Source organism: Rana temporaria, chromosome 4 (genome assembly GCF_905171775.1).
Source record: "Rana temporaria chromosome 4, aRanTem1.1, whole genome shotgun sequence".
NCBI classification, from domain to species: Eukaryota; Metazoa; Chordata; class Amphibia; order Anura; family Ranidae; genus Rana; species Rana temporaria.
This window is the reverse complement of record NC_053492.1, coordinates 280,532,233-280,546,266: the sequence shown is the minus strand read 5'-3', so window position 1 is coordinate 280,546,266 and position 14,034 is coordinate 280,532,233. Positions and strand designations below refer to the sequence as shown.

General features: G+C 40.5%; 1 protein-coding gene across 1 annotated transcript in view; it reads left to right on the top strand.

The window, feature by feature from the left end:
* LOC120935721 (titin-like) overlaps positions 1-14,034 on the top strand; it is a 433,372-nt gene that overhangs the window by 191,030 nt on the left and 228,308 nt on the right. The window contains exons 17-19 of the mRNA XM_040347780.1: positions 2,162-2,227; positions 4,331-4,375; positions 12,017-12,067. Coding sequence (XP_040203714.1) covers positions 2,162-2,227; positions 4,331-4,375; positions 12,017-12,067 — 162 coding nt within the window. The remainder of the gene's footprint in view (positions 1-2,161; positions 2,228-4,330; positions 4,376-12,016; positions 12,068-14,034) is intronic.

Sequence of the window (14,034 nt, the reverse complement as noted above, 5' to 3'; positions counted from 1 at the left end):
TAGGAGGTAAGTAAGCACATGTGGAGGGGATGAGTCGGCTTAGTGTATTTAAAGTGGAGTTCCACCCTCAATTTTTTTTCATTAAAACACTCATGGAAACATATAAAAAACATTTGGATACATTTTTTTTTTTACTTACCAGAAATGCCCTGTTGCTATGCAGTCGTCCTAATCTGCCACTTCCTATACCGCGGAGCTCCTAGGTCACTTCCTCTCTCGCCTGTGTCTTCTGGGACCTGTGTGTGTCCCTGAAGACAAGCTGGCCATTGTAGGAAACGGGCAGTGAAGTTGGAAGGCTCCACTGCCGGTTTCCATTAGTTAGAATGGTGGCGTGCACCCGATCTGATGGAGGGATCGACCTCGGGGGGCCGACATCATGGACTCCCTGGACAGGTAAGTGTCCTTATTAAAAGTCAGCAGCTACAGTGTTTGTAGCTGCTGACTTTTAAAGAAAAAAAAATGTGGGTGGAACACCGCTTTAAGGTGCTCTTTTTGTGTATTACAGAAATAATCCTTTAATAAAGAAAACCTTGAATATACATGTAAAACAGACACATTGTACAATGGGTACCCACATATAGAGAGTTCTAATATGCATATAAGTCTGTATATGTTCTCTATTTTCCAGGTCATGGTATATATATATCAATTAGAGTCATAAATGTAACCTAGCATGTACACTGGCAATGCTTCCCCTTAATCCAATAATAATGGAATGTATCAAGGCAGATGCTGATTGTCCAACAAAGTAATTAAAGGTGTGAAAGTATATAAATATGCAACTGACATAAAATGATACCTAAAATTAAGCTTGGTCATATACTGTACCCTGCTTCCCATTGCTTGATATTGTTAGGGAGGCTGCTCATACAGTATTAGTGATAGAGCAACAGTCTACAGTGGCAGATGCAAGGAAGTGGATCAAACACGGTAAAATCGTATTTTGTTTAATACAGCACCTGGGAATTGGGGTTCCTCTGGAACGCTATAAAGTACATAATTAAAAGACAAGGCAGCTCAAGGTTCTTTTTTCATATCAGATAGAGCTTATAAGAACACACGTTTATTTTAAAGAGTAAAGGAGCTGAATGTCTTATATTGCAGTAATAAAGCTGTCAGTGTGTTTTATAGGGTTATATGATTTTATACCCTACAAATGTCAAGGATTAAGAATTTGTCTCACTGATTTTGCATTCCTTTGTATCCATCAAGTCTGTAAAAATCATGCTATGTTCACCTTTATTTGTACTTTTGTAGTTTTGTATTTTGTCTGTAAAAAGTGAGGAGCCAGTTTGACTTTCAAATTACAGTAACACTTGGCAAAACACGACAGTTCTCAAAGGTGTTTGTAAAGATAACATGTACCCTTCAAGGTTCTCTTATTTTTTTATTGAATTTTTTTGTTAAAGCGTTTTTCCTGTTAAAAGCATTTCCCTGTGCTTTCCGAGCTAACCTAAAATAAAACATAACATTATAAAGACATATTTGTAGGACAGTATTACGTTAAGAGTTTAGGTGCACTCCAGTTTTCACAGTCAGAAGAAGGAAAAGGGGCAGTGAATAGATGGAGGGTGTAGATAAAACTATGTAAAGTGTCTCCCAAAAAGTAAATTAAAGTGCTACATATATCATGTATTTTCATACAAATTGACTTTATTCTCTAGGACATCTAGGACTATAGTACACACTAAATAATATTAAGTTTATGTATCTGTGGGATTATTTGGTAAGGAAATATGAACTCATAAAATGAAAACACAATGATGATAAAAAAGAGAAATAACCAGCGACAGCCGTCTGTATTTTGTACATTGATAATGTCTATATAATTCTCTGCATATTCGCCACCTGTGTCTATTTCTCAAACAAATCTATTGTTATATGGAGTACTGTTATTCTTTTTTTTTATAGTTCACTAAGTAGATTATGTACAGGCAACATTGTCCTTTCACTTGTTTTTCCTGCACTTTTATTGTATTTTGTATATTGTAGAGGGATTGGTGAAAGATAATTGTGGATTAGTTGTACAGGGTTACTGGCCTTTTCACATAATTACTGCTGAATACGTTTATATTTTTACGAATTTAAAAATAGCCTGAGCAGATAATAATGACTAATAATTTCAATTATGTTAAAGATAATGATTCTGCACAATTTATAGGCACGTGTGGAACTAGTCGTATTCTACCAGGAGTGATTATAATTATGTCTGAAGCTCTCACTGGCCGTAAGTACATCATCAATTAGTTCATCTGAAGTATGCATGTGTTCAACTTTTTTTAACAATTTGCTTGCCATCACAGGAATGGCTAAACCATTTTCAGGTCCTTAACTGTTTTATGCAGTGAAGGTGATTTTTTCTTTTACTACTTGTTTCCTTGTTTTACTTTTACTTTTTTTTTACTACAGTGTAGAAATACTAAAAAAATATTTTCTTGGTTGCTTTGAACAAATGTGCCTTTTATTATCTACCTGTGTATTTTTTCCATACAAAGAGATTGACTCACTTTAGGAGTAGTGAATGTTCCCTAAACATCTTCCCAACCATTTATATAGGAATTTAACTCTCATGGGTTTTACTTCCTCTTTGTTCCCCTGCAAAGTAAAAGCATAATGGGCTAGTACTATTGCATACTAGCCCATTATGTGGCACTTACCTGCAAACAAAGCCTGCGCTGTCCCCACGGGTGGCTGCATCCATCTTTACCCCTCTTCCTTCCGAGGCCACGGACCCCGGCTCTGTGATTGGCCAGAGCCGCATGACGTCACTCCCGTGCATGCGTGTGGGAGCCATCAGTCACGGCACTTGCGAGTGAAGAAACGGCACAGAGGGCCGCTTCTTCACAGCGCATGCGCTGATGACTGTATTGGCACAGTGTACAGCAAATATCTCCTAAACGGCGCACATTTATGAGATATTTCAACTACCTATAGGTAGGCCTTATTCTAGGCTTACCTATAGGTAAAAGTCACAATCAGAGGTTTCCAACCACTTTAATGCTATGGCAAGAAAGGTGGGCTTTAACACCCAGTCACCACACATAAACCTTGAAGGCAGAAGTATGTTGTTTTCTAAGAGTGTCCCTCACAGTGCGCTCTCAGCACATTGACTAAGCTTGGGGATAGGCTTCTGAACATGTGACCGCTATGAGCACTAATCACAGCAGTCACATGATACAGGAGCCAGGCATCTTCTAGGGAAGCTCTTTTAAAGAGCACTGGAAGTGGCATTAAAGGGTTAACAAAGTGAATGTTTACAAGGGTGAACATTTATAATGGACACTAATATATCACTATCTTTTTTTTTGCTGTACAGTATGTTGCACTGTAACTCTGTGGCCTGCATTTTATGGGCCATTTAAAAAATGTAGGCCATACACGGTATAGAGCCTGATTGAATGATTGAATAAAAAGTCATATGATTAAAGCCTCGTACACACAATCGGACTTCCATCTGACTTTTCTGTGGATTTTGGTCCGAATGGGCGTTGGCCGTGAATTTGTTCTGCATACACATAGCAGAACATTTTTAGCCAACTTTCATGTTTTTTTAACTTTTTCCGGCACCCTTCGGGCAACTTCTGCTATTGTTGGTTGATGTTTAGCATTTGTTCTGAGCATGCGTGTTTGTACTTTGGACTTTAGTCCGATGGACTTGTGTACACACGATCGGAATTATCCTCCATCGGACATTAGTTGTTGGAAAGTTTGAGAGCATGCACAGCGAACATTTGTCAGTTAAAAAAATAACAATTGTCCGATGGAGCATACAGACGGTTGGATTGTCCAATAAAACAGGTGTGTCGTACCGTTGTTGTCGAAAAGTCCGATCGTGTGTATGGGCCTTTAGACAGGTCATGTGAAAAGCTCTCCTCCTGTTTTTTTCCCTTTCCTCTTCCATTCATAATAAGAATCACTGGCTTTGTCATAGGTTCTGTACTTTGAAGCACCAGTGGAGCACTAAGCACATTTAGTACATTGCTGTACTTTAAAAATTTGTATTGCCTTTCTATTTTAAACCACCAGTATGGCTGTCATATGGCCTTACTGGTGCTTTAAAATGGACCCCTAATTTTAGTGAATATGCTGAAGCAATGTTAATGTTCAATCATGTACAAGAGAAATTAACCACTTTTGGATAAAAATTCTTCCTCCTGCCCATAGCATACTGTTGCCATTATGTTAGGCTGTGCAAAGTCAAGGGTCTGGAGCTCACAATGACATATACCAACTATTGTGTTTTTTTTATAGTGACATGTCAAGAATTTATTAATGTTTATAGATTTTATGAGAGTAAACTTTTATTAAACTTTTCTTCTTTTTTTTATAGACACAGAAGCTGGAAAACCAATTTCTGTTGAATCCATATTAAAAGGTGATTATTTTTATACTACAAAATGTCTCTGAATAACAACATTATGATTTATGAACAATGCAGAGCTAAGTTGGCAATTGATGACTCAAAATTCAGTTGATTCAGCTGGGACCAGATGCATTTTGATCAGTGTGTGGCTGTCCCCGCTTGACAGAATTCAATTGGTTTTATCTCAAAGGAGAATGTTGGAAAACTTTTCTCATTCAGCGGGTGCAGCTAACAGCCACTGATCACTACTGTATATTCTAACAGTAGTGGGAGTTGCTGTCACCATACCATCTCCTGGCTGTACTACTAACAGATTCCTCCAAATTCCTCGCAAATGAGGTGGATGGAGGAATATTTTATTTATTTATGTGTTTTTTTATTAGTTTTTCCATTCAGCATGTTGCCTGAATGAAAAAATAAGCTGTCTATGGCTAGCTTTACTTTAATCTCTCCCAGCATATACCTAAGCAATCACTGTGAAATCTGCAAATCACTGTAGTAGGGACAACTGATATTTGCAGATAATAACAATCTTGTGGATCCTTTGCCAAACTGCTCCCCTTTTACATAGTAACCACAGTAGATTGCTTTTTTGGCTCTGCTGCCATTCACGGAAAAGCTTATTTTTTCCAAAGAATACAAAGCATTCTCTGATTGGATAAGGGGGAGATTGCGATGTCGCCACCTCTCCACTTTTTCCATTAACAGAATAGCCTAAACGCATTAAAAAAGGCATCCTGTGAATGGCAATCAGTATGAGATACACATACATACATTGATTCAAGCTGGAACAATGTAGCTATGCAATACAAATTATACCTAAACTTTAGTTTTAAAAGTAAAAGAAAAAAAATATTGTAATATTTATGTAATTAATATATGTGGTGTACTCCTGTGCCATCACTCCTAATAAATACAGTGCTGTAACAAAAAGAACAAGCTGCTGCAGGCACCTGGTAGCATCCCCACAGCTTTAACCACTTAAAGACCTCAGGTGTTTTTCAGATTTGGTGTTTGCAAGACTAAAACATTTTTTTCTGCTAGAAAATTACTTAAAACCCCCAAACATTATATATATTTTTTTTCTAACACCCTAGAGAATAAAATGGCGGTCATTGCAATACTTTTTGTCACACCGTATTTGCGCAGCAGTCTTACAAGCGCACTTTTTTTGGAAAAAATTCACTTTTTTGAATTAAAAAATAAGACAACAATAAATTTGGCCCAATTTTTTTATATATTGTGAAAGATAATGTTACGCCGAGTAAAATGATACCCAACATGTCACGCTTTAAAATTGCGCCCGCTCGTGGCATGGCGTCAAACTTTTACCCTTAAAAATCTAGATAGGCGACGTTTAAAAAATTCTATAAGTTGCATTTTTTGAGCTACAGAGTAGCTCTAGGGCTATAATTATTGCTCTCGCTCTAACGATCGCGGCGATACCTCACTTGTGTGATTTGAACACCGTTTTCATATGCGGGCGCTACTTGCGTATGCGTTCGCTTCTGCGCGCGAGCTCGTCAGGACGGGGCGCTTTAAAAAAATTTTTTTTTGTTTTCTTATTTAATTTTATTGATTTTATTATTTTTTACACTAAAATATAAAAAAAAAAAATGATCACTTTTATTCCTATTACAAGGAATGTAAACATCCCTTGTAATAGAAAAAAGCATGACAGGTCCTCTTAAATATGAGATCTGGGGTCAAAAAGACCTCAGATCTCATATTTAGGCTTAAATGCAAAAAAAAAAAAAAAAAAGGAAAATTTGTCATTTAAAAAAATGACAGAAAAAAAATTGTCTCTTTAAGAGGCTGGGCGGGACTGACGTTTTGACGTCACTTCCGCCCAGCAGAGCTATGAGGACGGGTGGGGGCCATCTTGCCCTCACTCAAGTCCTCACACACAAGGCGGCAGCATCGGATCTCCTCCGCCGCTACCGACGGCTCCGGTAAGCGGCGGAGGGCGCGGAAAAGCGGCGGGAGGGGGGGGGGCCCCTCTCCCGCCACCGATAACGGCGATCTCGCGGCGAATCCGCCGCGGAGACCGCCGTTATCGTTTACACGGCCGCCCGCTGAAAACATGGATATCTCAGTTGTGGCAGCAGCTGCTGCCGTTACTGAGATATCATGTTTAAAAAGAGGACGTATATATACAGTGGGTGGTCCTTAAGTGGATGAGGCTACACTGCTTAAACGTGTGCAAACAATCGCTGTAAATATTGTGCAAAACAAGCAATAAAAGTGTGATACATAAATTGTGCAACTCTGCAATGATTTCTAATGATTGATAAGCTTGATTAATGCAAGCAAATGGTTGATAATAAGGTTCTAATGATATTATAACACGCATAGTTATACAGGTGATATTTGATTTGATTTTCATATGTCTATAAACTTCTATAAAATTATCCAAAATAGATGCAGCGCTTATCAAGATTGATCAATGTCAAATGGAAAATAGGGCATATAAAAAATGGGTCAGTGAAAAACAACAATGTGACAAAGTCCAACAATATTACAGTCCATATATGAAAAATAAACCATATGTAGCACTACTACCCGGAGGAGCTGCTGGTTTAATTTGGATGGCACATTTACCTCGTGGCTCTCCGAATTCCTAGGGGTGTATGCTGCATATAGCAGAAGTAAAAGAATGTCCGCGACAGGTGTCTTTTGCTGTGCTCTTTATTACCCAGCCAGGTGAAAAGAACAAAACTTGTGGTGAAGAAGATAGAGTTGAAAGAAGAAGGAGAATAGCAAATTCAGGCATAGCAATAGAGAAACAGTCCTGCACCCACGTGTAACACTTCTTGCGTCGCTCCTGCTTGAGTGGGAATAGCATACCTGGACAGGCCTCTCTCACTGACCTGGCAGCCAGAGTATTGCTCTAACCTTTGAGGATAAGTCTCTGCCACAGACCCTCCTGAAATGAACTGGAACCTTTGGGAGAAATCTCTGCCACAGACTCTCCTGGAATGGATTCAAGTAAGAAACCTTTGCCACAGGCCCTCCTGATTGTGGTTACGGAGATGAACCTCCTTGGTAGAATTACGCCTGGATCTCCTTCAAGTTGCTTTCAGGTACCGACTGACAGGTGACCAGCCTCTCAGTGTCTGGATATCTCGATCCCCGGTGGATTGTCAAGACCCTATTGGATCGCCAGCCTCTCATTGGCTCTCCTCAGATGGACTCCCCAACCAAACAGCTATACCGCTTGGGATTTTCAGGATTGGGAACCCAGTCAACCACTGGGCTCCCTGCCACGACTCAAATGTTCCGGACCAACATGGTCCCGGAACCAGGAACTCTGCATGGAACGCACGCCCCGGCCAGGTAGGCCATAATGCCGGAGCGCCGTGGTGCAGACACCCTAAAGGTGGATGCCGCACTTGAAGAAGAAGACCCAGAACTAATGGCGTCTGCCCCATAAATACCCTCCCCCAGCATGCACAGCGAGGCTCAACCCTCCTGATTGGCTGCTGGGGAAGTGCACCCAAACCTTGACTCCATTGCTACCATCTACTGCACTGGGGTGGGAAGAACACCCCAGCACAACAGAATGAGCCCACAGCACAGGCAAGCTGAGACAGAGACCCAATTTGAACATATCAACCAGATCAGAGTTTAACTACACTCTGATCTCCCTCTAAATTTAAATTCAATCATTTTTATTGAGAGTTTATTTTTTTTTAATTAACAGACGTCCAAATATATAACGTATACAATGAGTCAATGTTAATCACAAAGACAATATATTCCAAATCCTGAGGAGAGAACCTCGAAAACTTTCCACCAACCACACACGAGAGCGTAAAAAAAACCCATCATAAACCATCCTTAAGCAAGGCTGTTCGACCTTCCCTAGGGCAATGAGTCCCCTTAAAAAAGCTGGGTAAACTCCCCAGCGGGTCAGGCGCAGCGACTCCCATCCCCCGAAAAGCCCCAACGGGATCATACTTCTTCACAGGGAATGCAATCACCACGCTCCCAACCCCGGCTATCAGCCTAAGTGCTACTAGGAAAATGAGTGAGGATGGACATCTCTCAAAGTGCTTAAACTCAGCCATGTATGTTGGCCCAGAGGGATGTCATTCATATAAACATAAGTTGGAATGGAGGTGCCAAGGGAGGCGACAGAAAGAAGAAGGAAAGAAAAGTATAGAAAAGAAATGAAGAGATGCGCGCCAGCTCCATCAGGGAGTGGCACGAGCGGTCATTTCCGAGCTGCACTACTGGTATTAGAGAAATGTTACAGAAGGCGACCCAGGGTTCCCAAATTGCCATGAATTTCTCAGTTCTGTCATTGAGTTTAGCTACAATCTGTTCTTGCATCATGATCCAGTACACTTTCCTCCTGAACCCCCGGAAGGGGACCCTAGGTTTCTTCCAGGCCTTGACAATGGACATTTTGGCTCCCAAAAGAATACAAAATGATAAGGCTGGGGAGTGTTTGGGTAAATCAGGAATACACTGGTTTAGAAGTGCTATGCTAGGGTGGGGAGTAACCACCACCGCTGTTAAGGAGCTAATGGTGCAGAAAACCTTTTGCCAGAAGGATCTAATATGGGGGCAGGACCACCAGGTATGGAACATGGAGCCCTCCAGCTCACAACCCCTAAAGCACACTGGCGAGGTCCCTAGAAATATCCTTGCCAACCTGGAAGGAACATAATACCACCTAAACAAAACTTTTAAACTAGCCTCTATGAGAGAAATGTTGAGAATACCTTTACATGATCTCTGTGCAGCTCGGAAACCAGACCGCGGTATCCCACGAGCCGTCCACGTCCTCCTCCCAGGCTCAGGCATAGGTCGGATTGTCCACTTTAGATGCAAGAGCTGTATAGATCAAGGATATGCCTCCCCACTGATCCTCTGCAGTAGAGCACCAATGCTCATAGGGCGTTATCGTGAGGGGTACCTTTTTATTGGTCCAAATAGAGTGTATAAAATGGGAGATTTTGGAAAATCTGAATAGTTCTGAATCGGGCCTCTCCAGTGTCTTTCTACAATGGGACAAGGAAATTGGACCCGCAGGAGAGAGGAAGTGGCCTATACGGTAGAGCCCCTTATCTGTCCACCACCAAAAGGCCTCAATGCTCATTCCCAGAGGGAAAGCTGCATTATGGAACAAATGTGCTAGAGGCCTAAGGGAGGATGTCAGAGCATGTAGTCCCAAGAGCTTTGTGCATAAGTCTACGGAGTGCGAGAGAGTGGGGGACAATATTGTCTAACCCTGGGGTCACACCAGAGAAGGTAATCAATGGTATTCAAAGGGGTAGCCTGTCTTTCCATAGAGAGCCAGTCAGGTTTTGGTCCCCTAAAAAAAGCCATCGAGATTTGTGTAAGTTGAACTGCCTGGTAGTAACCCCATAGGTTTGGGAGTTCCAGTCCGCCCTGCAATTTCAGGCGGAAGAGAATTCCCGAGGGACATCTGTACCCCTTACTACCCCACACAAAGCAAACTATTCGTGATCGCAGCGTACTGAGGAAATGTTTCTTAACCGGGACTGGGAGGGAGCGTAATAAGTATAACAAACGAGGGAGAAGGGTAATTTTTACTGCATGGACCCTGCCTAACCAGGACAGACCACACCTCGACCACGTATCCATATCACCTCTACATTTAAGTATCATAGGGGGATAGTTGGCTTTAAAAAGACTATCGTTGCTGAGTTTAATGCCTAGGTATGAAATAGCACCAGAGGCCCAACGAAATCCAAAATTATTGGAGAGCTGATTCAGAAGGTCCGGGGGTACAGTAATGTTCAACTCTGTCGACTTAGTCATATTAACTCTCAGTCCCGAAACTTCACTAAAAGCTTGCAGTGTCTTAAGAATTATAGGAGTAGAGGTCAGAGGGGAGGTAATAAAGAGCAGAAGGTCATCAGAGTACAGCGCACACACTTATGTTCCCCTTGTCCACAAGTCACTCCCTTAAAGTCAGGGTTAGATCAAAGTGCAATGGCCAGCGTCTCTATGGCCATCGCGAAGAGGAGGGGGGAGAGCGGGCAACCCTGTCTGGTACCCCTCCCTATGGTGAAAGATTGCGAGTATCTACCCATTAGACGTACCTGCGCAGTGGGGTTCGAGTAAAGTGCCTTTATCAAGTTTAAGACAAATGGGCTGAAGCCCCACCTCCCAAGGATATTAGACAGGTAAGCCCAGTCTATTGAGTCAAAGGCCTTGTGGAGGTCTATGGAGAGCGAAAATACTTTTTGCGGGGGTCCCCCATCCCACTGTGACTTGAGAAGCGAAATTATGTCAATGGCCCTGTCTCCCAGGGATGAAGCACACCTGATCTTTATGAATGTACGCTGCTAAAAAACCCGAAACCCTATTGGCCATAATTTTAATATCATTATTGATTAGCAAGATCGGGCGGTAGTTACCCACTTCGCTAGCATCCTTGTCAGGTTTAGGAATCACCAAGATATAAGCAGAATTCAGGTCCCTATCCAAGGGGCCTCCCCCTTCTTAAAGAGTTGAACAATCGAGCCAGATGCGGTGCCAGACAGGGTCCACATTTTTTGTAGTAACCAGTGGAAAAACCATCCGGACCAGGTGAGGAACCTAGCTTAAGAGATCTTATGGTGTCCAGAATTTCCTCTAGGGTGAACGGACTCCTAAGGAGATTTCTATGCTCTGTAGAAAGAGTGGGCAGAGGGAGATCATCTAAAAATGTGCTTGTCAGTGGACCATGGGGAGGTTGGGAAGGTTTGTATAGAACCGAGTAGAACTGTAAAAAAGTATCCATGATCTTGGTCGGGTTCTGCATCAGGTCCCCTGAGGTCGCCCGAATTTTAGGGAATGTTAGAGCGCGTTGTTTAGGACTCAGCTTCGTCGCTAATTTAGACCCACTCCCTCTAAATTTAAATAGCACAGGTACTTTGAAGTAACCAGGTGCTACACATAAATGGTGAGTAAAAAAATCTAGTGAAAAGTCATTGATAAATGAAAAAGGGAAAACTAAAGCAGAGTCCCATAAGAAAGTAAAAGGACACCCATCCATGTGAAGAGATGAACTGCAAAGGAGAGGTGCAAAGCCACAACCAGATTTAAAACATGGCCTGCTTACCAGATGGCGATGACAACTAAACAGCAGTCTCGCCCAGCGTAAGGGAATTTGGTATCCCAAAACCATGGAACTGCCGCTAGATACTATTGGTACTCGAAAACAGAGAGAAGAAAAACATCCATGGTGCAGGACGTTCTTTGAACAAAATTGAATTTAATAAAATGTATCGCACTTACATAGAAGCGGTAAAATCAAGGCGATGAATGTAAGAGAAACAACAAAGCCGCAATGTCTTCTCTGGCTACACTTCACTTCCTGGTTTGTTTGCTCCACCCTACGCTTTTTGTCACAATAGGACGTCGTCTGGGGATAGGATGTCGTCGGAGGATTCCAGAGGCTATCTGCCAGTTGTGAAAGTCATTCTTAAAGCTAAACTCTGGGCAAAGCAAATAAATAAGCCTGCATCTGTATCTGAACATTATTCTACTAAACCAATATATGTACACATGCTGGCCATACTCTATACTTCATTGTAAGAAGGTTTATAATCTAATCATACAAGTCTTGCTATCCAATGCTGTATAATTTACAACCAGGGATACATGGGCTTATGTCTTTTCTATGTTTTCCAGATGGATTGTCAAAAGAACAAGAAGAACAAGTGTTTAGGGCCGCCAGACAAGGTAAAGTGGCAATTCTAGCTTTATCTTCTCAAACAAAAAAATATGTATTTAAAGAGTAACTGCCTTCTGGTTCATCTATTTACTTTTCTGGAATTGTAACAGTCTTGTTGCAGATTCCTATCTTTTGACATTCTGACATATGTGTTTGTCTTTGTCCATGTGCCAAGTGAATCTGTATGGGAGTAATTTTATCATTTTCAATCAGCTGCTGCACCTGCAGGGATCTAAGAAAGAAAGTGGCAAGGCTTGCATCTTTTTAGACGTGGTTTCCCTTTGAGAGCATCTTACTAAAAATGCAATTTTTGTTGCAGTGGATGTTAAAATATGACTTGCATTAAGATGCAAGTCAGATTTGAGCATCCACTGCAACAAAAATGCAGAAAGAAAATCATTCATGAGATACTTTCTAATAACATTCAAATACAATATGACTTGTGTAGCAAGTGTATACAATATATATGTTTTTTTTTTTTTTTTGCTATTTTTTCCCACAAAAGTGGAGTTACCTTTTAAATATTTTTTTTCATGACCACAGCATAAATTGTGACCTATTATACACTGTATAGATCCTCCATGTTCTATTCGATATACAGTATTCTTATCTTTTTTTTTTTACATTAATCATATTATATCATGTGGCAGATTGTCAAGTCAAATCAGAACTGTTAAACCAGGCTTTAAGAGATATTTTACAATATTTTTAGCTACAGGACTGTGTCTGACCAATGAAACAACATTCAGATAACTTAACAGTTAACAGATGATCCTTGTGGTTGAATTTATAAAAGCTACATTGGCTTAGTATGCCAGTCAATGAAGAAATACCAAACTGTGGTACAATATTATTTTAAAGAACACAATAAAACAGTATTTTTACATGTTTTGACTGATGCCTCACTGCTCATTGAAAAGACAGACTGCTCTGCAATTGTCAATTAAAACATATATATAATCAATTAATATTTATTTTGGGCACTATTAAAAATGTGTGTACAATGCAGGTAGTGTGTCTTGACAACTTTTAATGCGTGTGCTATTTCTACATTCCCTGTTATTTGCAATGTGCTGATAAATACTAAAACTGTGAAGGTGTTTGTTTCTGTGAATTGGGCTGTTTTCTAACTGCACAAGGTTTATTTAGGCCCAGTATGTATAAATGCAGTTGAACTTGAATGCTAATTTCTCTAAAAACATATCTGCACTTGTTTCCATTGTAAATTTTTGAAGATCATCTGAATGTGGGTATAGGTTGGAAAAATATTGGCTGTAGTTAGTGTTAGTGTTCTCTCCTTGCAGTGCGGAGGTCCAAAATGTTGTTGCCACCAGCAGTTCTTTAATTGTTGATTTCCTTCTGGTTCTCTGATGCCATCTTGCAAGACAAGACTGTGATGATAGCAAGGTTTAAGGACTCCAAAACTTAGTGGTGAATGGGGTGTTGCCCTGTGATTTCACAGCTCTGTGATACTATATCCAACTTAAAGTCCTGTATGTCTCATTCACTTAACAGATATTCTGGATTTCTTTACAACTAGCCCAAATAAATAAAAGTAAATACACAAACAGAGACCTTCCATTAAGCTTCAAATATATGTCAGCTCACCAGTATCAGCATTTAACTAGATACCATCAAACTAGTCATTAAAGAATTTCAGTGTACAGCCATTTTGACATGATCCAGTTGCCGGTAATTATTATAATCCATTACCTGGTACTTGGCTTGCAATAAAACCTCTTGCACAGGTGGTAATTGACATGATAACACCAAGAATGCAAGAATCGAATGCATATACTGTACTAATCCTTCAGAGAAATGTACACATATGATATAACTCATGATTAGTTTATATTAACTTGTGACCAATTCTGTGTAATATTATGTTAATTGCCTAACCATAAAATATGGTCATTCAGAAACATTCATATAAGTCTAAAAAATGTCATTAAAGGAGTGATCAATTATTTCAGTA